This window comes from Glycine soja, chromosome 13 (genome assembly GCF_004193775.1).
Source record: "Glycine soja cultivar W05 chromosome 13, ASM419377v2, whole genome shotgun sequence".
NCBI lineage: Eukaryota > Viridiplantae > Streptophyta > Magnoliopsida > Fabales > Fabaceae > Glycine > Glycine soja.
In genome coordinates, this window is record NC_041014.1 from 22,578,804 (window position 1) to 22,605,797 (window position 26,994).

Here is a 26,994-nt window from a genome sequence, read left to right on the forward strand (position 1 = left end):
TATTAATCATAATTATTGATCGTATTTAAATTATTATTTTGAAAATATTTTATTGAATAGTTTGAAAGATTGGTTTAGTTAGTATTTTGATATAATGTTCTCTTATTATTTAATGTAAGCAACAAATGATAAATAGTATTATAACGTAGTATTTATAATATTATATTATTAACATTTTTATTTCATGATATAATATTGTTAATCTTGCACACAAATTAAAATATGAAAATAATTAAAATGGCTTATTATAATTTAATTAGAAGAATAATCATTCAAAAAAAAATATTTAATAATATCAAATATTGGTTTTGACTATTATCTTTTTAAATTTATTATTATTTTTAACTAAATAATAACATGATTTAATTATGTATAAGTGTCAGGTATTTAATTAGAAGAATAATCATTTAAACATTTTTTATTTTACTTTTATCTGTGACAACAAAATTATGTACTTACATTGTAATTGTTTATATATTATTATTTAATTATAGCTCATAATTTATTTATAATTTTATATAATTATTTTAAAACAGGAAAATAATAATTTTTTAATGTAACATTATTTTACATCAACGTATCATCATTATATTATTTATCTATTATTAATATATTATATAATATTAGTAGAATAATTTTAACGATAATACTATCTTGATACGCCTGTTGTGATGATATTATAATATAATATGTGTCATGGTAAACGAAATATATAAAAAACAAAACAGGAAAATATAAAGCGAAATTCTGTGATACGACATTTAGCTGCAAAGTATATTATAATTAAAATAATTAATTTCTGACTCAGAAGTTTTTGGTTGTAAAGTGTATTTTATAATTAAAATAAAAATCTTGTTAATGAGTATTTTAGGACATTGATTAATAAATCATTAAAAAATATTATTATGTAAAAATTATAAAAGAACTTTAAAATGTTATAATCAATATAATTTTACGTATCTTACTAAAAATATTTATTCTTTTAACTCCTTAATTAATATCCCAAAAATACATGTTTGCATTTGCTTTAAAATAATTATATTTTCTTATGAATTTGACAAATTTGATACACACCCATTCACATTTCACACACAATGGAGGCGAGGAGACAAGGTCAAACATGTTTTATATTTAAAATAAAATGCAAAAAATAGAAAGTACTTTTTAATATAACATTTTTGGACATTAAATTACAATTTAATTAGAGAAAGACCCTACTTTCATTTTTTTTATATAGAGAAAGACCCTACGTGTTTCAAAAATTCATCAAGCGGCTGGTTAAAGCATATATTAAGAGGAAGCAATAAAAGAAATTAGGATTATTTATGTATTTGTTTGTAAAATTTTGAACGAAACAGATTTGAATTTCCCAAATTGAAAAGAAAATCTAAAGTTTCAAAAGTATCTTCAAATTAAGTGTAAAAGAATCTTTAATTTGATATTATATATTAAGATTTAAAATTTAAATCAAATTAAAAGTAATAAATATGTTTGAAAGGAATAAAAAAGTAAAATAAATAAATTAAATGTTTAATATATAGGTTAGGATAAAATATGTGTCTAAATAGAATAACTCCTAAAAAAGTACCCCGTTGAAAAATGAAGATTTAGATTTATAATACAGGGGCGGATTAAATTTTCATTTTACATTTAAATCAAATTGTTTTTTAATGAGTATTTTTATGTTAATTATATTATTTGAATAATATTTTAAACTTATTTTCATGGTATTGTGATTTTTACTGCTAGAAAAATATATCTAATATAGTACAATGTATTTATATTTATATTTAAATTTAAATCAAATCAAATTTAAAGTTAAAATTAAGAAATATGTTTGAAACAAATAAAAAAAAATAGTAGTCCCTGTATTTATACAAATTTTACCTTTTAGAATCTATATTTAAAATCATATCTTTCACACCTTATACATATTGTTTTTAATCCTAATCCCTGTGAGTTTATAGGAACTAAAAAAAATTAAAAATATTATATATAAAAACCAAAAAGGGATGTGCTATATACTGAATAAATGATTTTTAACTAGTAAAATTTATTTAACTATAAATATTAAATATTAAATGTGTAATTAAACATTAAAAAATAGAATATTATATATATTAAATAAGATAAATTATGTGATTGAGAATAACTTTTAAAAACACTTTTATTTATGGATAAAGATACTTTTTAGTTTTTAAGATATTATCTAATGAAATCTATATCGTATTATCATATATAAATTACATGACTTTTTAAGTAATCATATAAACATATTTAATTATATGATTCAGATTTAATTCCCTTACATTCTTATTAATTACATTTCTCTCATATAGTATATCATCTTTTCTAATACACATGGATAATATAAGAAATCAGTTTACTCTTTTTTCTTTTTCTGTAAACTTTTACTCTTATCTTATTATACTTTCTTTCAACTTTATATCCTATCATATTCACTAGAGTGCTAAAATTATAAAGAGAATTAACATAATTAATTCAAATAAAATTAAAATTATCGACTAAAAAACAATTTAAGAATTACATAGTCATAAAGGATTTACATAATTATTTTTGTAACAAAATAAATATACACAATTGTTTTGAACACATTTGATTTTTTTAAAAATAACAAAGCATGCTGATCTCTAACAAATATGGAAAGCAAGAAGAACGAGAATATTTTCCTCACAAGATGTTTTAAAAGTTTTTTGGTATTGAAGTTTTAAAATATCAATATATGAGTTAATGTATAAAAAGAATTATTGGGCGGTGGACGGAAGGAGTAATGATAAAATGAAAAGATTTAATAATTTAAGGCAGTGAAAATGTGAAATTTAGGAAATTGGGTATTTTAGAGTGATGCCTCACTTTGTCCATACACATTTAGGTCATCAATCCCACTGGACCACACTCCACAATTATTCATTTTAAATAAAAACTAACAGAAGCCAAATAATTTATGGCTGTTTCTCTTCTCATTTCATTTAAAACAACATATTTCCTTTTCCTTTTGTCAAAACAAAGTAAATCACGCCAGTTCATTCCAGTCTCCAGCATATTCCAAAACAATAAGGAATCCCATCACATCTTTACCAGCACCAATCAGAAAGGGGAAAAATATTCAAAAAATTTAAAATTTACTTTATCAATAAAAAAATAATGCTGTTAATTTATCAAATATTATTCTTAATATAATTTTAAATTTTAATGACCAGTATAAAAACTTAACAATCAGAAGTTACTATATATGACATTTAAAAATAATTATTATATAATGTGTTTAGTTTACGTTATTTTTTACATTTTGAATGTAATTTTAAGAACATAATAGTCATAGCTCTCCTCTATTCTTATAAAATTATTTTATAATTAATAATAACTTTATTATACATAATAATTTATATTAGATTAGATGATAATACAGTATTTTATACTATTTACCTTTAAAGATGATTATTAAATAATAGTAGTAATATAAGAAATATTTATGGGACCAATAAAGTAAAATACAGCCTCTTTAAAAATGTGATTCTTATTATTTTGATTTGTGTGTATGTCATGAGAGAGAGAAAGGGAGAGCTGTGAGCAGTAAGGAAGGAACGACTCAGATTGCAGAAACGCAGCAGCAGCGTGTTGGAGAGTATAAAGAGAGACGGAACGCATTAGTGAAGACTGAGGTTTCTCAAAATCTCAATAATCCCTTTGTTGAAACCAAAACGACGACGCGTCACTTCACTTTCATGTATCTGCGTGTCTCGTCGTTTCTACTTGCTGTTGCTGTTGCTGTTGTTGATTAGCCTCATTCACTCACTCACTCACTCACTCACTCGCTCGCAACCACAACCTTGGATTTCAATTTTTTTCATTCATGGCTTCGACCACCACCTCCTCCCTCTGCACGTGGCTCGTCGCTGCTTGCATGTCAGTCACGTGCGACGCCGACCGCACCAGAACCCCTCACGCAATCTTCCGCTCCTCCAAAAAGTCTCGCAAGTCTCAATTCAACGTCTCTCGATCCACTCATTCTGGTATTCCTCTCTTTTTTCAAATCTCTGCTCTCGCCGCGATTTCTCAGATTGTTAAGTTAATTCTGTGCCTTATGTTGATCGTTGAATCTGGTTCTGCTTTTTGGAACTGAAGGATGTTCTTTTTTTTTCTTCTTCTATTATTTTTTTATTTATTATTTTTTTCTTTTAATGCTGTGAGTTGTATAGTTAGAGTCAGTGTGTTCAGTTTGGATCTTTTGTGTTTGTTTTTTTTTTTTTTTTTTTTAATTAAGTGGGGTTGTTGGTTAATTTGATTCTGGTTTAATTTCCGAAGCTTGTTTTGTACCTGCTCTGCTGCTTCGCTGGTTGAGGAAAATTATTTGGTTAGGTTAGGTTAGCACTGGATACTCTCACTCGTGCGTCATTTCACTAGTTCGCCTTTCTAGTACGGACACACATGAAAACCATTCTTAAGTTTTTCATTAACTATTCATTAATTTTTTAATTTTCGTTTTTTGTAGTCATTGCAAATTCATGGAGGTTGTTCATCGTGTGTGTGTGTACATTGGATTACTTTAAATATGACAAGGCATTTATGGGTTTTTCTTATTCTTTTAATTTTTTTCCTGAAATAATATCAGTTGCGGTGAAGTGTTCATGTGCCAAAAGTTGAAAATGTCGCCCCACGTATGGGCACCTCTATGGGTTCTTCCCATGCTTCTGTGTGTGAAATATTGTGACGTCTTTAATGCCTTTATAATATTGCTGATGGTATGTTAAGACACAAGGGGAGGATGCAAAATAGTGAGAAACTACATGACAAGTGGTTTGGCTCCTTGTTCTTTAGTATTTTAAACTCTCGGGAGTTTGGACATGTGATGTCTATGCTGATTCATGTAGCTGCTTGGGAGTGTCTGGCTCAATGATCTCTATTATTATTATTTAAAAATTCAAAACAGTGGATGCAAATTTAGTCCTGCTTCTATATGATGAGGTTTAATAACATTTTTGTAACAAAGTTTACTTAAACCTAAGCTTATTTATTCTTGAAAAATCCCTGAAAAGCATATTCATGTCTGGCTGTCAAATTCCCTGCCTAATATTAATGTGCATCTTTCGGATTATGGTTCCTTGAAAATTAAAAGATACAAATTTTCAAGTGGTAGACATTTACTTCCATGAATGATTGGCATTTGCCGGTGATTTTGAACTCCAAAGCTGTGCTGATGTAGAAGGAAGCCAATTTTTGAACCCCATGATTCTTCATATTTCATTTTAGAATTATTGAGAGCTGATCTATGCCTTTGGAATTGTGTTTTTCAAGGTAAAACAATGGCTGTAGCTTTGCAACCTACCCAAGAGGTCACAACAATAAAAAAACCTCCTACAAAGCAAAGGCGAGTAGTTGTGACAGGATTGGGTGTGGTTACACCACTTGGGCATGAGCCAGATATCTTCTACAATAATTTGCTTGATGGTGTTAGTGGCATAAGTGAGATTGAAACATTTGACTGTGCAGAATATCCAACAGTATGTTGTATTTAATTCAAATTTCATTTTCAGTTGAGGCCTGTTGTAGATTTTGTTCTCAAATGTTATGTGTCTCCAGAGGATTGCTGGTGAAATCAAGTCTTTCTCAACTGATGGCTGGGTAGCACCAAAACTTTCTAAGAGAATGGATAAATTTATGCTCTATATGCTGACAGCTGGCAAAAAAGCCTTGGTTGATGGTGGAATTACTGATGATGTAATGGATGAGTTAAATAAAGATAAGTGTGGAGTTCTGATTGGCTCAGCAATGGGTGGCATGAAGGTAACTTATCTTTGACTCTCTTTTATGTGGAGGTTCAATACTTGAGAAAAAATGACTTTGGCTACATTCAGTAGTTTGATTTTATATGCAGAAGCATCATAACATCTTTAAGAAGTTGTGACACCTGCTGGTCGTGTGTATCAAACTTGCTGTAAAATGCAATCAGAATGGAGCCATATCATGTTATATTTGCTATTTTATGGCATTGATTTGTTGACTGTTTTGTTGTACTTTTGTGTATTAAACAGGTTTTCAATGATGCCATTGAAGCTTTACGAATCTCATATAAGAAGATGAATCCTTTTTGTGTACCTTTTGCAACAACAAATATGGGTTCTGCCATGCTTGCAATGGATCTGGTATGTTTAAAAGATCTTGGGGCACAGTATTTTTTGTTATAAGCTTGTTCTCCTTTTCCTGGCCACATTATCTCAAGCTTTCAATGAATGCTTTCTCTTATGGATTGCAGGGATGGATGGGCCCTAATTATTCTATCTCTACAGCTTGTGCTACAAGTAACTTTTGTATATTGAATGCAGCAAACCATATCATTAGAGGTGAAGCTGTAAGTATTTTTGCTTTGTTATGTGCTCTTAGGATCTTAGATTTCTCATATTTTCCCTTACCTTTTCTTTTTTGGACAAAATTTGGTTCAATGATGCTCTCTTTTTGTCAAAAGGTGTTAACAAATTTAGTAAACATGAAATTTGTCTGCAGGATGTGATGCTTTGTGGTGGCTCAGATGCTGCTATTATACCAATTGGTATCCTTTTATTACTCATTCTCTGTGGCTTGTGTGAAGTTATCATTCCATGAATACAATATTAATCCAGCAATCATTGGTGCAGGTTTGGGAGGCTTTGTGGCATGCAGGGCACTCTCACAAAGGAATACTGATCCTACCAAAGCTTCACGCCCTTGGGACATTGTAATACTATATAAATACTCTTACTCCCCCCCCCCCCCCCCCTCCTCAAAATAAATGATATAACTACTAAAACTGTTGTAACTGAAGGTTCATTAGTTCATCAACCCAACCTTAAATGTTGCGTAAATTTTTGTTAAACCATTCAGATGGTGTTCAGTACCTATGAAGCACTGACACTTCTAAAGAATAGCTGAGTTGTGTCAAAGCCATGGATACTTTGAATTCTTTTAGTTGCATTTTTTATTTTATTTTTGAACTTTTAGAACAATACAAATTGGAATATATAATAATTTGATAGAGTTTAACATTTTATCATGCCTAAAATGACTTGTTTATTTCAAAACATGAATCATCTCTTGTAATTTCATTATAGCTGTGCCGATTTTGATTTTTAAAAGTTGTCATATTTGTGCTTCTTAGCTCAGCACATGTTTCATTTAAGGGAATCACTATTTCAAATATAAGAGATCAGACAGCCCTTCTACATAATAGTTTTATAATCTTTAATTGGCGTGAGGATTCCTTGTCCTCCATATTTTTTACCTGCCTACGTTTTCTAATTGTGATATATATAGAGTGAGTTGAGTATCCCTTCCTATATAAAAAAAGTGCAGTGCTTGCAGTTTTGGTTTGAATGTTTGTGCTTTCCTTCATTTTGTTGTGCACTTGTGTTCAATTGTGTTACCAACCATCCACTTGTGGTTATGATATTACAGAACCGTGATGGATTTGTCATGGGAGAAGGGGCTGGAGTTTTGCTTTTAGAAGAACTGGAGCATGCTAAGGTACTTCTAATTTGATCTAATAATTTGAGAATAAAACAATTCATACCTTGTGTTAGGATTTACATTCATCCTTCTGTTCCTTTCAACAATATTAGAACACTTGATTCATCTCTTCTATCTTGTGTTAGGCTTGTTCTTCAAACTTGTCATTGCCACTTCCTACTATTCATTTTCTCCCAATCTTTATTTGATGTGCATATCATCACAAAATTAAATGCATCTATCACTTTTGGCAATATATTTAAGTAACTTCTTGTATTCCAACTTTTACATTGCAGAAAAGAGGTGCAACCATATATGCTGAATTCCTTGGTGGAAGTTTCACCTGTGATGCATATCATGTGACTGAGCCGCGTCCTGATGGTAAAATGTTTAAAGCCCTTTATATTCATATAATCTTAAAAACATAAATCGTTTGTAACTGTGTCAATTACCTTTGTATAAACATATCTCTCAATCATTTTCTAGGTCTAAAATGTGAAGACATGTTCGCACATGTGTGTTTTCATAATGAATTTATATAATTTAAATTTTAACTGGTGTTTTCCTTGTGGTTGAAATATTCTTGCTTAATTGTTGGGAGTTATTCTATGATAATTATATTATAAAAGCTTAAAGCCGCATATCCTTAGGCTAGCTTTTATTGATTCATGCTATGTTTCAGCTCTCTCATTCATATGGATGCCCAAGCTTCTATTTCTGTAGGGTATCAGTTTGAATTCTGAAAAATGAGTGCTCTAAATGTGAACCTGATGCTCTGTCTGGAAATGCAAGTGCATCTTGTATTTGTGCATGTCATGTCCTAGAAAATGGAGGAAGTGGAAGTGGAAATGAACATAGTTTGCTGCCCAAGGAAGCAGTTTTCCCTTCCTCGCTACTGCTTCTCTTTGCAAGGGCTTTTTTATTTTTATTTATTAATTAGCCTGTGAACTACATAATTGAAGTTTATATAGACAGCTGACTGAAAGTGGTTATCATTTGTCATTTGTTCTGTAATTACAGTCTGCAGTGACCGTCATATCTAAATTCAGCTAAGGCATGTTTTGAAAGAAAAGAAGTGTATGTATGATTTTGTGTTCACTTTAATGTGAATGTGGAGTTTCTGTATTCATATTTATCTTTTATAACCTGTGTTATTCCTTTGTAATGTTACAAATACAGGGTGTGATTTAGACGGTCAATAACACTTGTCTTCCTATCATCTTAAAAAAGCATTGGAATGTAATTACACACTTTTATCATGACAATTCCGGTATAGTGAAAGAGATTAACTATATATATCCTGCCACATTTTCTTTATGGTTCTGGATTCAGATTTTTTTTCCTGGGTCATGTTGATATAGCTTTTTAATAATTATGTGTTTGTTTAGAATATAGCTTTGTGTCCCTGCAGATCATTCCTGGCTTACACTTGCACTTATGTTTTCTTTATTCCATCTCAAACAGGGGCTGGTGTTATTCTTTGCATTGAAAAGGCATTAGCTCAGTCTGGAGTATCAAAAGAGGATGTGAATTACATAAATGCACATGCCACATCCACACCAGCTGGAGATCTTAAGGAGTACCAAGCTCTAATGCATTGTTTTGGTCAAAACCCCAAGGTAAATTTCCTTCTACATGATATTATTGCTAGTGTTCTCTTACTAGCCAATTGAAATGTTATTATGATTCCCTGTTTTTATTTATTTTTTAATTGCCTTGATAAATGATGTTGCTTATCATAATACAGTTACGAGTGAATTCTACAAAATCTATGATTGGTCATCTACTAGGGGCAGCTGGCGCTGTGGAAGCTGTGGCCACAATACAGGTTAAAACTAAGAATCACTTGTTTATGAAAGTTGTATAGTATCTACTATCTAAAGTTTCGCAACTAGATATTTCTAAGCTTTATTTTTCCTTAATGCAGGCAATTAGGACAGGGTGGGTTCATCCCAATATCAACCTAGAAAAGCCAGATAATGGAGTGGTATGTTACCTGTTGTAATATCCCTTTTGTTTAAAATTGTGTTGTCAAACTATTTATAAATTTCAAAATTATCTAATTTGATCAAATGAAAAAAAAAAGGATGCTAAAGTGCTTGTTGGCTCAAAGAAAGAGAGACTGGATGTCAAGGCAGCCTTGTCGAATTCATTTGGTTTTGGGGGTCACAATTCTTCAATCATATTTGCACCTTACAAGTGAAACAGATTTCAGAGCACTACTTTCTTATTATTATAAGGTAAGGTATGTCAGTTAAAAGGGAGGTGGTTAGGTTTTCCTGTTTTTTTTCTACTCCATTCTTAAGTTTGTTTTTATGTTGCAGGTACTGAGTACCCAGACAATGTTATTGCATACTAACTCCAGTGTTTTTGGTTGGGTGAGAATATATGCGGTGTGGATTAGTTGGTTGGATCAGTATCTGTTGAGAAACATTGTTTTTTGGGATGGGGTTACAGAATCAGAATGTTGATAGATTATCTGGTGCTCCTGGTGAGAGAGAGTGAGTGAGTCTCTATCTATCCACTGCTATAAAATCCTATCTTTACCATGAATATGAATGGCTAGAGTAGGAGTTGACCCACTTTTGATGTAACCGTTTAACAACCATTTTGATGGGATGGATACAGTCTTGTTTTATTCCCATGTACAAATAGACCCTCATGGCTCTGGGCATTGGGCAATAACCAGTTTAAGTGATTATTTAGCGGACTCGTCGAATAGATCATGCTTTTTCAGTTTCACTGAAATTTATATACCCTGGAGGGTGATTTCAATTTTATGAGGATTTTGAGTTTTGCAAAGTGGAAGTGGCTATATAGATATAGGGCCTATGTCATCCAAAGACATTTTATTATATCTTTAGACTCTGGCCACACCAATTATAATTCATATGCTCAACAGATTCCAACATATGGCAACAGGCGTTATTATTTCATCTTTTTTGATAAATTAGTTGAAATAGGAAGAAAATAATATATTGGTGTGAATACGGGGCAGAAGCCCTGAGAAAGATATTATTAAAACCCACGTGGGAAAATTACATTAGCTTTATCAGCTATAACAGAAAGCGATAAAAAGTCTGGGACATAATCAAACACCTTCCCCTCATCAAGAATAGACAATCCCATATCTTGCCAAGGTATCAGCAACTTGATTTGCCTCTCTAAAAATATGCTCCCCAGAATAAACAGCATCATTACTGGTAAACTCCTTGCTTGCAGCAGTCGAAAGCACCCATTCCCCTGCTCACAAGACCCTTCCAACATAGCAATAGCAAATATCGAATCCGATTCCACACTGAGATTGGTAAACCCCCTCCCCCAATTAATCTTCAACCCTATCAAAATCGCCCAGAGCTCTGCATGGGATATAGAACAGACTCCTAGGTTGTAAGCACAGGCAAGAACCACATTACCCAGGTGATCTCTAAGAACTCCTCCACAAGCTGCGTTTCCATTCCCATGACTTTCAGTCAGCACCCGACTGAGTCACAATCATGGACATATTATTTCTCAACCAAAAAGAAATTCCCACTATCCCACACCTTATGGGCAAAAGACACAATCTCGAATAGTAGATTCCTGACGAAGATCATAGCTGACTTTCAAATAGCAAGAAATAAAGGATCCCTATTATTCTGTTTGTAATCAGAAGCTACCTTGAACACCCCATCCGTAGAGTGTTTCCACACAGGGACATCGTCATCTCTACTAACCGCAGGTGGAACATCACAAATATGTGAAGGTAATTCTCTTACCAACCTTGGCATATCCCATCCTCCTGATACTGTTACATAATCACTTGCAGTGGCAAGAGCATCAATATCATCCAAGCGAACCAAGGCTTTCCCTTCCAACGGTCCAATGCCTGCTACCCAATGATGCTTCCAGAACAAGGTTCAAATACTCTAATAAAATTAGATCCCTTCAGGAAGAAAAGAATATAGTTGCAAGTGAGAATTTCTTAAGAATTTGTATAGTGCATGCAGTTGTCTTTATTCTTATTCTTATTTGGTCTTTTTTTTTTTCCTTAAAAGAAGTTAGGTAGTTATTTTTATCAAGGAAAATGGAGGAAAAGTAGCATCTAAAATATAACCTTTTTTTTTTATCTATAGTATATTATGAAAGAAGATTTTACTGTTTAAACTTTCTTGTTTTTTTTAATTCACAAAAATGTCTTATTATTTTTACTTATAGTAATTAAGGTTATAAGAAGCATATATTTAAATTAAATTAATTAAACTATTAAATGAATTCTTATTTTATATAATGTTGTAATTAATTTATTAAATTTTACGAAATGTTTTTATATAGTAACTTTTTTATTATTATCATGGTTTTATAATAATTTACAGTAAATACGTATTATAATATAATAATCCTTTTATATAATACGTATTATGTTACTTTAAATATTAACATAATGAATAATAATAATGCTTAAATATTTTTTAAAATCTTGATAAATGGCTAAATTTTTGTTTTAGTCCCCCATATTTTTTTTTTGTCCTTAATAAATTTTTTATTTTATTTTTTATCCCTCAAATGTTATTAAATCATGGGAGAAAAAACAATAAAAAATGATTATGGACTACACTTTTTTATATTTAGTCAAGGTAATATAGATTATTGTATTATTATTGAAATTATTCAACTCCAATTATCCTTTCATAATTCTCTAATTATCTGTGTTTAGATTCATATTTTTATATTTATTCTCCGATTTTTATTCATTAACACCTATTCTCTGAAGGTAATATGTTTACTTTCTGCTAATATCCAACGTTTTCCTTATTCAATTTGAAATCGTAAGCTTTCTTCAATGTTCATGCTTATGCAATCATTTTTTGTTTTTGCTGGAGTACTCATTCTTGGGTTCAATAAACTTTAGCACATTCATATTTTTCTTCTTTGACACTTGAGTTCTACCATATTGCTTATGATGTATATATAGTAGTTTTCAATGATTTGCAGGTTTAGAGTCAACCAATCGAAGGCCTCCAACCTTGCTTTATTTGGAATTGCTGGTGCATATTTTTTTTTTACAATGGTGTTGTGTATTTGGTTATGGTTCTTTGCACTAAAAAAAGTATGCTAAATGGATAAATCTATAGATAGTTATATGTTATTCAGGTTATATTAGACATAATATTTTAAATTTTTGATAAGTTTATTTCCCCCCCGCAATATCCTGCATAAACCACTATGTCTCATGAAACATTTTTTTTTTTCTTTCTTTCAGGAATTGATGTTAGGACGCAAATATTGTTGTTGAAAGTCAAGTACATAGTGGGAATTTGGGAAAAAGGATTGAAACTTTTTTATATGAAATTGAGAAAAGTAGACTTTGTTCTCTTTTATATTTTTATCTACATGGGTTTTTTTATTATGAATGTTTATTTAGCCTCAAGCTTATTTGCATATGATTAATGAATGATTAGACATACAGTTTTGGTCAAAATTTATTGAATGAGATAATTGGTAAATGTTTTGTCTTCGATTCATCTGGAGACAATTCTTCTTAACGTGAATGTAATAAATAGATGTTCGTAGATATGTGACTAGGTTGGAGAATTTATTCTTAATATGGAAGCAGATGAATATACATGTTGCTTATTTCTTTGAATTTTTCTCAAATTTAATTAAAGTTTAATATTTACTCGTTAGTTTATTAAGTACAGAAATTTCAATAAAGAAACAATATAACTTTGGATTTTTTCAACTTTTGTATTAATTTGGATGAAATTTTTAGTATTTAATATTGTTGATATTATCCTACAATATAATCACATTATTTTGTACATAGGACATTCACTGTGTCATGATTTTCTACAAAAATGTCATTATTTAAGTTTAAAACATATGATTTAAATACTCAAAATAAACATATGTGCAACCTGTTTTTCGTTTAGTTGTTAAGAAAATATCTTTGTGAAATTTCTCCCTCATTTTTAGAGAATTTAATGTAAAATAAATTGTATAAACGTAATAAACTTAGTAAAAAGCCAACTAATACAACATAATTAACTTGGCATGAAACTTATTGAGCTTATTAATTATTGGTATTGTTATTGAGCTTAAAAATTTATTTTATTCCCTCTTCTTTAAACTCTAACTTAACATTTTAAGATTAAATTACTTTAAAAAATAAAACTCTTTTTTTTTGTCTTAACTCTTAACCCTCCTATTTATAAAAAAGGAATCTTAATTAATTTAAAATTCTACTAAAAAAAATAAGTAAAATTTGCATAAAATTATTGTCACTAAAGATCCAACTCAATAGTAACTTTGCTTTCTCAGTGGAATCCCAAGAAATTCCAAAAAAAATCCTTACCAGCTAGTCCTTCTTGACATTAATAATAATTGTCGTATATTTATTTAGTCCACGAGTGAATCATCTTTTAGACGGTGGTGCATCACAAACGTTATCATGTTCAATATTTTATACGCCAAAATTTGGATTTTTTTTTCTTGAATAGGAGGGGAAAACATCCCTGAAACTCTATTAAAACAAATTTTGAAATGCAAATTACTTTCATTAGACTACAAAGAAATCAAGTACTCGTAATAACATGAATTTAACTCCTACAAAATAAAAAATGCATAAAATAAAAAGAAAAAACCATTTATCCTTTTATTAAAAGTTAATCAGGCGTAAAATAAAAATACATAAAATTTTACCTCTAATTTTTTAAGTTGACACATTTTATCCCTCATTTATCTATTAAAAGGAAGAAAATTTGGTTGTAAAATTTGCCAAAAAAAATTAGAGGTAAAAAATACACAATTATATTAGAAGTAAAATGTGATAAATTAAATAGTTAGGGGTAAAAGGTATAATTAAACCTAAAAATAATTATGAAAAAAATATTTGGATAATTCCACACTCGGCCTGACCATTTGTAACAGAATTTCTACCGTCCATCTTTAGCTAATGTTAATATCAGAACTCTAATTGATTTCACAAAGAAAACTGCAAACCAAAATTCTCATCAAATAAACAATAGAAAAAAAAAAAAAAAAAAAGACAAGCATTTGATTCAATTTAATTTATCTTCGATATACAGCACAGGGTAGTTTCAAAATTGGCATAATGCGAATGCATTATGATTATCAAATATACTTGCAAATCAGGGAAAATCAACCTACGCTCGAGCTGTTTTTTTATTTTCCTTGCTGCCTTTCTTGTGAGCCCTTTTTAGTTTCAAGCTGTTTATGGACAACACACCAGAGGCACTTTTTCCTTCAAGTTTTTTGGTCATCTTTACAACACTAGCCATACCTTTTCTTGCAGCAGCCCGCTGTTGTGGTCGCCGACTCATCATTTTCCGATCAAGTGGCCAATATGCATACGGTTCAAGTTTGTCCTTCCTCTTCACATCTCCACCTGCCTTTTTGCTAGCATATTCCTTCCCTGTGTAAGCCCAACCGGAATCTGATGTTTTTCTCTTCTTCTGGGCTTTAGTTCCAGACTTTGCAGATATGTGACTATCACGCTCACTCCTAGAATCAAAATCTTCATCTGCATGTTTTTCCTTCCTCCATTCCACTTCCTCATGGATAATCAGGCGTCCTTCTGAATCTAGCTCCACCTCATCATCTAACCTTGACTTTCTTTTGAGATGCTCAGACATTTTAAGCGCTGACCTTGTTTTCTGTCGATCAAGCAAATCAAGTGGCTCATCATCTGATTGGTCCGACAAGTGCTCAGGCAAATTCTTCTTCAGTCTGATATTGGACCTAGATGCAGATCACTGTCAGTCTAAATTGATTTTCAGAACCAAACCTTCTTGGTACCATAGGTTCTATATTACTCATCATCAGATGGTTTGGTGTCATAGATCAGACCTTTCAAAATATGTTGCCATGGAGCCTATTTGGATAAACTTGTCCAGAAGTACTTTTAAGAGACGGAAATAAAGAAAAAAGTAAATAAGCTTCTCCATAAGATGAAATTAGCTTATGGATAAGCAAATGTGTAGAAGCTCTCTTATATTAGCTTCTCTAAAAGATGAATTGCATAAAGCTAATTTTAACTTATGGGAAAACTCATTTCATTTTTTTCTTTTTCTTTTCTTCTTAGACGTGCTTTTGGATAAATTTATCCAAACAGGCCTAAATCCAAGAATAGGGTTTCTTTTTACTTTGATAATATCAAAACTCAATGAAGCAGCATTGCAGCCAGTCATTAGAAGAATGGACAAATTAAAAGTTACAGTTACAGCTTACCTAAATGAAGATGCTGCTGATTTGGGATGCAAGGAAGCCTTACTCCCTCTAGAAATCATGTATTCTGCATCGCTATTGCCACTATCCCCATCAAAATCCGAAAAAATCTTTGTATGATTCCACATGCTTTGCCTGAAAAATAATTATATTATAGGTTTTGATGCACAGCTTAAAGCATGGCTCGCACTTTCAACAAAGCACAAAATTCACAAAAATAAACTGTTTAGGTCTTCAAGAGTGAATTATGTTAAAAAGCAGAAGACTAATCACAGAACTCAACTAAATAAAACCAAATTGTAGGCAATATTCATTGAACAAATTTTTTTGGGAGATACCACAAACATGCCATTTTAAAATGGCTGCATATGTCTTATCAAGAAGATTGCTGGTGGACCAATCTAAAAACCAATCTAGTGTCATATTTTAATTTACTGGACGTAAAATTTATAAGTTCATGTGAATTGAATAAACAGATTACACAAGAGACCATAGTTGTGAATTCCACACTATAGCACTGCAATAACATATAAATTATTTAATTTGCCTCTAAATTTCCGTGTAGTGACAATCTCACCACCCACTGTCTTACTCAGTGGTTTTGGGCACCCCTGATCTACGCCACTAGTTGGGATTTCAATATATATACGTAAAATGCTAGAAGTGCAAGGGGAAAGAATGTTAGATATATGGTGTCACAGTGAGGTGTGTGGGATTTAAACCACTGTCTTTGTTTCTCATTAATGCAAATAAATCCATAACTGTTACCTGGATGTAGTTGCTTTTGAAAAATGAGATCTAGCTTCTTCCGATTTAGCACTTCGATTCCTCTCTTTCCGCTCCTTGATCTGTTTAAAAAATGGATTTTTTTATCAGTGTTTAAAAATGGATTAAAATTTCCTGAAAGACTTCTATGCAAAATACTCGTTAGAATTACATTCAACAGACCTTGCGTATGTTGGAAAGAAGTTTCATGTGTTCTTCAGGCATGACGGCTTTAACAGCCTCGAGCCCACACTTCGTGACAAGCATTCCCAAAAGAAGTTTAACCTGAAAAAAATTGAATCTCACTGTTTACAATAGGAGTAGTAGCTTCAATGCTGAAACAGCTGTCACCCACTACAAATCAATGACAATGTATCCAGAAAAAAAGATCATGAGACAAGCAAAACAACCTTAGCCTTAAAATGATTTCTTGAGTTGTCTTGCCACTTCAACAAACCCTCCACCATGCTTTTCAAGTGCATTTGCAACCCTTCTGCTTGTGATTTGGCTACTAATACCTTCAAAAAACCAAGATTGGCCTGCAGAATGATGTAACAGAGCACATTTAATTAGTGGCTCTAGGAAATAACATAAACTTAGTCAGCAATGCATTTGACCAACAAATAGACAAGGAAATAAACCTTGATTATCTCTTTGTTATCACTCCTCAGGAGAGTAAGTGTGCCAGGGAGCAATTTGAAGGAAGTTAAAACAAGATCAGAGAACTCATAAGCCAAACGGGCTAACCCTTTGGCTGCTGCACTTATCATATGTGGAGTTTCCCCAGTAAAGTGTCCAGCAACCTGAGCTCAAGTCAGATCAAATATAACAAGGGAAGTGATATTCAATGTTTTACATTAATGATAACAGAACAACTTTAAATTGAGTATTTACCATCTGAAAAAAATTATTCAAGCTTTCTCTGTTCCCACCACTCTCTTCATCCGCAAATGCACGGGCAATTTCGACGAGAATATCATAAGCCCTGTTCCTGGTTTTTTTATTAGCCTGCAAGGGTAACCTCAAGAAGTAAGCTTAGAAGCAATTGAAGCGAAAAAGTAATGTCCATGCTAAGCATCTTGTGATACTTTTGTCAACACAATCTATATGCACACAATAGTTAAAAGCACATACATAATCATAACCAACTGCTTATTGCCATATCAAACACAAGAAAAGCCATCTCACCCCATAAATAAAGTAGAAGCATTGTCTTTAATGAGTATTTGTCAAGATCACAACAAGCATACTAAAAATGTAAAGACAGAAAGCAAAGGCATGATAAAATATTTTACATTGTAATCAATGGACAACATTTATTGGCACTCTTGGCCAGCCTCACATCCTTAGGAAACTAAAACTGCACAACTAAAAACTTTCAACAATTAATAGGGCATTACCTCTTTAAGAGCAAGTATAATTTCAGTAAGGAAAATGTCTCGCCAGTGCTCCATATTATCCTGCAGGCAGTGCATAATTTCAGATTATTCATACTCATACATGTCAATAGTCCCAAAAACATAAAAAGCAACAGCCCAGCATTGAATACCTTGGACTTTGAGACATGAACTATTAAGAAGTAAAGGCAATCAAGTCTATGACGTTTGGCAGAAAAATGACACGGAAGAATTTCAACCATAGTTTGACGCAACTCATCAAACTTTGATGAAACAAAACCATTGGAGGAGCTCTGTCAAGAATAACCCAAAGAGAAAACTGTAAGTTGAAATATTTTACCATCATGAAACTAGCTCAGTCATAAAATCATCAATTTTTAAAGTTAATTTGTGGTGCTCCAAAAAACTCCAAATTAAAGACATTGTTGACGATCACTTCAACAACTTAACCACCAGACAGTGATGGAAGCATTTTAGGTAGGAAATTGCAACAAGTATTTTGAAATGAAACCCTTGCATTAAAATGAAATTAATTTGAAGCTTTATGTAGACTGGAAAATAAAATAAAATGAAGTAGAGAAATACCCTCAGAATGATCGAAAGTACTTTGTATGCCTTCTTCTGCATGACACCTTCAGCATCCTGCAAAATAATAATCACCACAATCATCCCAACTTTCATGCTGGAAAAAGGAATTTGAAAAATTCCTTGCAGCACTTTATATCACAGTCAAACCTGCAATGCTGGCTTTATTGCTTCAAACAATAGAGCAATATCTTCAGCATCTAAACCAGGCAACAGTGAAACTGCCAAATCAAGAAGCTGTGCCCTGGGATAAAAAGAAATTCTATGAAATAAATGCAGAAACCCAAGAGAATAAGGAAATTTAAGTAAAATGCAGAAGTGACAGACTAGAATAAAATTTACAACTTCGTAAAAAATCATTTAGACACAGTGCCTGATATAAACACCTTAAAATTGTTAGGGACAAATTGTTTGATGCATCATCAATTTGCATAAAATGAGAACTTTTGGAACTGCCTGCTTTGCTGGCCTTTCGAGTGCATTTATAAAGCTTCAACATTTTCTCCTGGAATAATTTGCGTACATCTGCTTTATCTGCTATAGAAGCAACATCGCCAATCGTACGCTGTACATGAAACAAGATCATCACTATTAACTTCTTGTACACATTAAATGTAACAGAGGAATATTAATCTGTCCCAGAAATTGCCTATATATTCTAGCTTTAAGGTTTCTCTTTTCTTTTATTTTTGGGAGGGGGCAGATGAATATTTTACTGGCAAGAATTGTCCATATATCAAAGATGACACTTAGACTTTAAATTAGATATCGTTCAATATAAAAATATCCAAGAAATGAAAATGGCTGCCACACATTAACATTTCTAATAATCACAACCATTCTAATTAACAACTGCGAGCCATAACTGTCTTAAGCTTCTTGGACTCAATTCCCAATTTTTTTAGTTTTAGTACCTGCAAACAACCCCCATCGTCTTTTGTAGATTTAAGGAATACTTCTGAAAGATCTTCTAACCAGTGCTTTGCAGATGACTTCAGCACATATAAATTGTCTCTTGCAACCTGCTGTGAATAATGAACTGGAACTTGTTCTTTGGCCATATCTTCACCAATATAACCCTTGTCTTTTGAATCCACAATATTGTTTTGCTGAATAAGAAGTTGCAAACTAGTGCATATTATTCCACGAATATCAGGTTCTTCTTTCAGCTTACGCCGTAAATGTTTCTCCAGATTCATGAAACTTTTAGAAGTATCTGAAGGATAGTTGCAAAAAGAAGGCAGCAGAGACCACAAAGAGTATGCAAGTGCATCTGCATTCCTTGATGACACCATCAATCCTTGCTTCTCAAGCTGAAAAATGCATAAAGAAATTAATACTGTGATTTAATATGATACTGCTGCACCTTCTAAAAAATGTTCTATACCTTTTGAGCCTTCTCTTTTGCATGCTTAATCATAGTCAGAATTTCTTCTGTAAAATAATTTAGAGGTGCGCCAACAATATAATGTTTTAGAATTGGAAAAAGCCAGACATTTGCATCAGAAGAATCTTCAGCTTCCAAATTTAGAGGTATAAGAGACAACAGAGTTTCAGGTCCCATTGCAACAAGAGCTGATCCAAAGCATTCATGCAGCTGCACATTGTAAAATTTACTAAATATTTAATTCACATAAAAAATCAAAAGATCACAAATTCCCAGATCCTCAAATAAGGACCAACTTGATATAATATTGACCAATAAATGAACCAAGAAAAAGTAATACATTCATTTTCTTCAACAATTATTGTAAAATAAAAAAATCAATTGTGCAGCTTTGAACAGCTATACTTTGTTATGGGCTAAACACATGCATCTTTCATCAACATTAAATGCTGCTATAAATATATATTGCATTTTACATGGGATAAACCCAGATTTGTCACCTAGAAGGCTAGAGCAGCAAGTGGGTTGACAAATTTGCGACATACAGTCCTGGCTAGGGAAATGGAACATGTCCAAGATATTGCATACAATCTTAGGCTCTACATTAACATAGCTTAGGGGAGAAAAAGTAAAAAGTTGATACCTGTTTCCTAAATGGAAAATCTTCATCAGGAAGCTTCTGCACATCTTCCATGTTTTTGAGTATTCCTCTCATAAAATAAGGAGAATGATTTCCTGTGTTGATAATAGAAAAATCTCAGAAGAGTAATATTACAAAGACGCTAATATAGAAACCATGAAAGGAGGCCACATCAAGTTTTATAAAATTTAATCAAACTGCTAGAAATAATACAAATTACCAATCACCAACAACAAATTAATAAGCCACAGCAAGAAAGTAAAACAAGACCTGTTCTACTTTTTTAATAGTTAAACAACCAAAATACCTAGTGTGTTTGGATTAGCTGTAAAAAAAATTATTTCAAAAAAGTTTTATCACTTTATGCTTGGATATGTTAGGTGACAAGTGATTTTAAGATAATCTATTTCAATTGAATTGTCTAAAAAATAACATTTCATAGTTAAGTTGTAAAAAAAGGGTATGAAACTATTTGTCACAGTTGGTTTGTATTTAAAATTGTTGGAAATAAAATGGGAAAACAAGAAGTTGCCAAGAAAATAGTCTAACAGATTTTATTCATAAGCTCTGAAATTTTGCTTATGATAATATAGCTTTTCCCTATGGAATTTTTTCTTAGATCTACTTAATTATTTTACAAATATACCATTTTTTTTTGTGGGGGGGACTTCTATCCTTAAAAAAAGCCTTTTACCTCTCCAAAATAATCTCATCCAAGCACTCACCTAATTTATGAAACATGGCTGAAACAATTTGAAATACTCTGTCCCAGAGAGCAGTATAATGATAATCAAGTAAGCTCTCAATAGTTGCACAAATTTTTTCAATGATGGTTGGCGCTGACTTCCTTGATTCTTTGTTTTCACTCAAACTGATTTGATCCACTCCCTGTTTAATCAAACTTTCATCAATACAAGAATTTATCATGTTTTTGAATGCATCAGTGGCTGCGTATATAGCCTCTTCATGTTCAGATGCCAAGATGTCTGCATAGAAGTATATCACTTTCATAATTGCCTTTTGACTAAATGTAACAATATTCAATAACACAACAAAATTCACAACATCTTACCTTTGAGAGCATTAAAGACAATCGGAAGCTTAACAACACATATTTGCCGGTTAAGAGAATAAACTTTATTCATTCCAGCATCAAGCAAGCGGGCAGTAAATGTCAATCTGTCTCCAGACATCTTATTCGATTCGATAGAACGAGCCAATGAGTTTAACAACTCAAGTAGTGCTTCAGGATGAACTTCTGATGTTGGATAATGACAGAGAAAACTCAAACCATCTGTTATGCGCCTTGTGACTAAGGGTTGATGCAGATCCAAGAGGTATTTGAAGTAATTAAGAATGCTGGTCTTAGATTTACGTGACAAAAAAGGAAGACATTCTTTCAAGGCATCAAGAATATACAGAATCTGCTGAGCTTCCTTAGCTCCTTCACCAGCATTTGCATTTGCTCCACCAACAAGCAGAATAAACCTTTCAAGTAGGCTTGTTACTCCCTCACTCGCAGATGCCAGAAGTGAGGAATGTTGAAAGTTTAACAAGACATCACGATGACATAAATGAGATTGTCTTCTGACCTGTTGAAAGATATTATTAGCGCACAAAATTCAAGCATGTACCACAATACAGTAAATATCCTTCTTCCTTAGTCAGGACCCAAAGAAATGATCTAGAAAACCAATCAGAAGTCATGTAACCTTCCTACAAAAATATGACCTTTTTGACACCCATCAGTTCCCACTCTTCCCAAGCCTAAGAGTGTAAAATTATAAATAATCATTAGAGCATCTCAACAAAGTAAAACAGCACAACTTGCCCAAACAAACTAGTATCAGCCGTCTTGGGCTCTAATTCAGAAATCAAGAGCCATTTCAGGTGCCTCAACCAAGAGCCTATTTGGGCTTTTTGTCTTTTTAAAGGAGGTTCTCCCCTCAGATAACCTTTGATTCTATCAAAATCACACTTATAGATAAGTTTGCAGTGCCATTCATCATGAATCACCACAGATTTACTGCATCACATGATCACACTGCTACATATTAGTTGTTTTACCCACTTGGAAATATCTTCAGATATATATTGCTCAAAAAAGAAAAGTACATTATACTACTGATAACTGTTAACTGACAAGGACCATAAGGTGGGAGTCCAGATGTACCTGTTTGTTGTCCATCAAATAATCATATTATCATATTATTTAGTTCTTGTCCATGTTCATCATGAAAGCTTTAATGATTTAAGATGAAATCAAGAATTACAAAAAATATTAAGAATTATTCCAACAATAAATCAGCCACTACAATTAACTATCACAAAGGCAATTTATCTGATCAGGCAAAACTCTTTGACGGACATCTCACTGGATACAACCTATTTTTCTTTCCAAAGTTTATATTCCATACTTCAATCCTCCTTTGAAACTCGGTGAAAAGAATGTCATGATATTGAATATCACCCATAAAGCCAATGGAAATAAGAGGGATTAAATAAAGAAAAGAGACAACATCGAAGGCAGAAGGCATAAAGTATTCGTTGAATTAACATTTATATGATTAGAGCTTAAGTTAACAAGCAGACAGCTCTGACGTTCATGTGTTGGAAAGTGATCAGTTACATTAAACTGTAATCCTAGCTCAATTGTTAGAACATGCAGCTGGTGCTCTTACTCTGGGGAAAGATTCCGCTTAGCAATTTCCACACCACAAACAAAACGTGCAGACACAGAAAAATTCTGCTAAATTAAAAATGATTTCAGAAGCAAACCCTGGATCGTACAAGCATTTATCTTATTTACGACTTGTTAAGATTCATGTGATAATTCCAAAAACCTTGACAAGAAATCCTATAACACACTCCAAAGTCAAAATGCAAAACACAGAAAATTCAGGTTCAGAATTCACAGAGGTAAGTAAGTAAGTACCTTAGGTCGCGAATCAGTAAGGAACCCTAACAAGACATAGAACAAAGGGGACACGTCAGACCAGTCTACACTTTCCCTGGTGATCAACAGACGCGAGAGGCACTTCAATCCGGAAACGATCGCACTCTCCGACGCCGAAGGAGAACGGAGAACTCGCGAAAGGAGCTCCGAGAATGGCTCTCCCTGCAAATTCTGCTTCTTCAGAAGCACGAGGGGCACTCTGGGGAGGGCGAGAGAGAGAATGGTGAGAAGGGCGTCGATGACGTGGCTTGGGGGATTGGGTTCGGAGGTGAATTTATCGAGAGAGACGCGTGCGGCGCAGAAGTAGGCGAAGGGAGTGGAGGGTTGGTTGTTGTCTTTGAGCTCCTGAGACATGGCGCCGACGACGGCGCAGAGGTGGTGGTGGGTTTCGTCGGTGGAGTTGGCGAAGCGAGAGAGGATCGAACTGCACAAATCATCATTGGATTCGTCTATGCCGAATGCGGTTTCCTCCATTTCAATGCCTTCCATGGTCGATTCGATGATAAAACCCTAGCTAGCTCCAAAGGTTTATCAGTTTACGCACGAAGAGCAAAAGCAAAAGACCTAAACCGATTTAGAGCATTGTTTAACTACTTTTATTACTACGCGGGAAATATTGGGCTTCTTGGCCCAGTCCACCGCATGGACACTCAGATTTCTTTTGAGGTTTTTTTGTTCGTGCACCCTAACTATCACAGCCTACACCCCTTTCATTACGGAAAGGTTAATCCAGAATGAGGTTTTACATTCCATATTACTTAATCTGAAATTTACAAAGACATGAGGTTCTGTGGGGGAAAAAAAAAAGACATCAGGTTCTGTGGGGAAAAAAAAAGACATCAGGTGTGACTATTTCCAATTTCAATTTTTTTTTTAAAAAAGGTTTCAATAGGCTTAACCACGGGAATTTTTGTAAAAAAAAAAACCCACGGGAATTCGATAATTTTATAGGAGAAAGTCTAGTGGTTTCGAATTCACTGCAAGTAGCTGTCTACAAAAGACACTTTCAATGTAGCAAATATTTGATATTTGTTAAGAGAGATCACTCCCTTTTGTTAGGTGACGTGGGTCATTTTTAAGGTCATTTAGTTTTTTCTATGTTTCTATTGCTCTTAGTATCCGAGTTCAATGGATTCTGTTATTTGTGGATAATGTTTTCCTAGTCTTCCGATTTGTTTTATTTGCACGTTGGGCATCTAGGAGTTAGTGGCTAGTGTAGTGGCTCAATTTCTTTTATAAGTAGAACAGCTTGTCATTGAGTATTGTATTCCAATAGGAAGCAATAAAAGCCTTCTCAATTCCTTATATAATTTCTCTTCTACATTTTTTTTATTTAACAGTGTTATCAAGGTTATTTTTTTAGTATAAAAAAGGGAGTGTGAGAGTGTAAACACAGAAAGGTTAAATCCAAGGGAAACACTAGGAAGTGGGGCAGAGAGTCCAAAAAAAAATCTCATTCTGATTCCTATTTAGCAGCAGCAATAAAGGACAATGGCCCCAGACAATCTCGTGCAACCTGCTACTCCTCGATTTGATGGTCATTATGACTAGTGGAGCATGCTTATGGAAAACTTCTTAAGGTCCAAGGAGTATTGGCAAGTTGTATCAGATGGAATTCCTGTACCAGAGGCCAGCATGGTAATGACAGATGCACGAAAAACTAAAATAGAAGGGTTGTGTTTGAAGGATCTCAAGGCAAAGAATTATCTTTTCCAAGCAATTGATCGCCCAATCTTGGAAACCATCCTTTGCAAGGATACATCTAAGGACATTTGGGATTCTATGAAGAAGAAATACTAATGCACAGGCAAAGAGGCAACAGCTTCAAACACTTCGTTCAGAGTTTGAAACACTACGAATGAAGTCAAGAGAATCAATCACAGACTCTATTTTTCATGAACAATGGCAATCTTCAACAAGATGCGGATCCATGGTGACAAAAAGGAGGATATCACTATAGTTGAGAAGATTCTTCGGTCCATGACTCCAAAATTCAATTTTGTTGGTTGCTATATTGAAGAAGCTCATGACATCGAGGAACTCTCAATTGATGAACTGCAAAGTTCCTTATTGATTCACGAGAAGAAAATTAATCAGCAGGAGATAGAGGAACAAGCATTGAAAGTCTCAACAGAAAATCACTCAACATCAAAAGGAGAAAGAGGACGAGGAAGAGGGAGAGTTAGAGGCATCAGAGGCAGAGGCCGGGGAAGCAATTATCATGGCAATCAACAAGAACATCAACAACACCATGAGAATCAATTCCACAGAAGAGGAAGAGGTCAAGGAGGCCATCATTTTATAGCTCATAGACCAAAGTCAGCAGACAAGTCAGATGTTGAATGCTACCGATGTCACAGGTATGGCCATTATCAGTCAGAATGTCAAACTAACTTGAACAAAGACAATAGAGAGAAAACTAACTTTGTTGAAAAGGAAGAGGAGGTGTCGCTTTTGATGGTGTGTCATGTGAAGGAAGAAACTCAACAAAACATGTGGTATTTAGACACTAGCTGCAGCAACCATATGTGTGGAGACAAGATGATGTTCTCTGATTTAGATGAAACCTTCTGCAATACAGTCAAGTTTGGAGATAATTCCACAGTTTTTGTCTTGGGAAAAGGAATGGTAACTCTCCAAACCAAACAGAATTCAAGTCACACACTATCTCTAATGTTCTTTTTGTCCCAGATTTAAAGACCAATTTACTTAGTGTAGGTCAGTTGCAAGAAAAGGGATATGAAATTTCTATCAAAGATGGAGTATGCCAGATCCGAGATGCTAAAATAGGCTTAATTGCTCGAGTTAAGATGACAGCAAATCATATGTTCCCACTTTATCTCCACAACACCAGTCATTCATGTTTTTCAACCAAATTGAAGGATGATGCATGGATTTGGCATTTTCGCTATGGTCACTTAAACTTTAGTGGATTGAAGATACTATGGTAGAAAATTATGGTGATTGGACTTCCTCAAATTGCAGCTCCCTCTGAAGTTTATGAAGAATGTGTGGTTAGCAAACAACATCGAAATCAGTTTCCACAAGGAAAATCATGGCGAGCAAGAAAGGCATTGGAGTTGGTGCATTCTGATATCTGTGGGCCAATAAATCTATATTCAAATAGCGGTAAAAAATACTTGATCACTTTTATTAATGACTTTAGTCGTAAGACATGGGTGTATTTTTTGTAAGAAAAATCTAAAGCTTTCACTGCATTTAAAAATTTCAAAGTACTTGTTGAGAAAGAAGCCAATAGCCCAATAAAAGTACTTCACAGTGATCGTGGTAGAGAATACAACTCACATGAATTTGTAAATTTTTGTGGGGCCCATGGAATCAAGAGGCAACTTACAGCTACCTACACACCTCAACAAAATGGTGTCTGTGAGATGAAGAATCGCACAATTATGAACGTGGTGCGTAGCCTTTTGACAAGGAGTGGTGCTCCTAAAACTTTCTGTCCTGAAGCTGTAAATTGGAGCATTCATATTTTGAATAGAAGTCCCAAACTTGTTGTTCAAAATATGACACCAAA

The 26,994-nt window shown here is 33.0% G+C and overlaps 4 protein-coding genes and 1 long non-coding RNA gene across 6 annotated transcripts; 3 read left to right on the plus strand and 2 right to left on the minus strand.

The window, feature by feature from the left end:
* The first annotated feature begins 3,552 nt into the window (after positions 1 to 3,552).
* On the plus strand, positions 3,553 to 10,302 carry LOC114382101 (3-oxoacyl-[acyl-carrier-protein] synthase II, chloroplastic-like). 2 transcript variants are annotated; one of them, XM_028341339.1, is made up of 14 exons: positions 3,553 to 4,034; positions 5,317 to 5,522; positions 5,602 to 5,805; positions 6,054 to 6,164; positions 6,275 to 6,370; positions 6,523 to 6,568; positions 6,654 to 6,733; positions 7,450 to 7,518; positions 7,797 to 7,881; positions 8,965 to 9,119; positions 9,248 to 9,328; positions 9,428 to 9,487; positions 9,587 to 9,740; positions 9,825 to 10,302. In XM_028341339.1, the coding sequence occupies exons 1-13, from the start codon at positions 3,875 to 3,877 to the stop codon at positions 9,701 to 9,703; spliced, it is 1,470 nt and encodes a 489-aa protein (XP_028197140.1). In that variant the 5' UTR covers positions 3,553 to 3,874; the 3' UTR covers positions 9,704 to 9,740; positions 9,825 to 10,302. The 2 variants fall into 2 exon arrangements, with proteins under 2 accessions (XP_028197140.1, XP_028197141.1); XM_028341340.1 differs by having other exon boundaries at positions 3,875 to 4,034; positions 9,587 to 9,745.
* Positions 10,303 to 10,518: 216 nt separating this feature from the next.
* LOC114381712 lies at positions 10,519 to 11,206 on the minus strand. Its single transcript, XM_028340939.1, has 2 exons — positions 11,160 to 11,206; positions 10,519 to 10,984 (listed from the first exon to the last, which is right to left on the minus strand). Exons 1-2 carry the CDS (start codon positions 11,204 to 11,206, stop codon positions 10,519 to 10,521), a joined length of 513 nt encoding a protein of 170 aa, XP_028196740.1.
* Positions 11,207 to 12,164: 958 nt separating this feature from the next.
* Positions 12,165 to 12,893, plus strand: LOC114382102. Its single transcript, XR_003660179.1, has 2 exons — positions 12,165 to 12,527; positions 12,743 to 12,893. It is a non-coding gene; the product is annotated as an uncharacterized LOC114382102 (long non-coding RNA).
* A 1,575-nt stretch (positions 12,894 to 14,468) lies between these two features.
* LOC114381914 (RRP12-like protein) lies at positions 14,469 to 24,035 on the minus strand. Its single transcript, XM_028341140.1, has 18 exons — positions 23,436 to 24,035; positions 21,573 to 22,092; positions 21,226 to 21,486; positions 20,504 to 20,595; positions 19,861 to 20,070; positions 19,388 to 19,786; positions 18,860 to 19,038; positions 18,624 to 18,717; positions 18,474 to 18,530; positions 18,041 to 18,181; positions 17,892 to 17,951; positions 17,386 to 17,499; positions 17,133 to 17,294; positions 16,902 to 17,030; positions 16,675 to 16,776; positions 16,495 to 16,574; positions 15,730 to 15,861; positions 14,469 to 15,240 (listed from the first exon to the last, which is right to left on the minus strand). The coding sequence occupies exons 1-18, from the start codon at positions 23,943 to 23,945 to the stop codon at positions 14,646 to 14,648; spliced, it is 3,837 nt and encodes a 1,278-aa protein (XP_028196941.1). The 5' UTR covers positions 23,946 to 24,035; the 3' UTR covers positions 14,469 to 14,645.
* A 1,323-nt stretch (positions 24,036 to 25,358) lies between these two features.
* On the plus strand, positions 25,359 to 26,153 carry LOC114381713. The gene has a single exon (XM_028340940.1). The coding sequence runs from the start codon at positions 25,359 to 25,361 to the stop codon at positions 26,151 to 26,153; it is 795 nt and encodes a 264-aa protein (XP_028196741.1).
* The last annotated feature ends 841 nt before the right edge of the window (positions 26,154 to 26,994 follow it).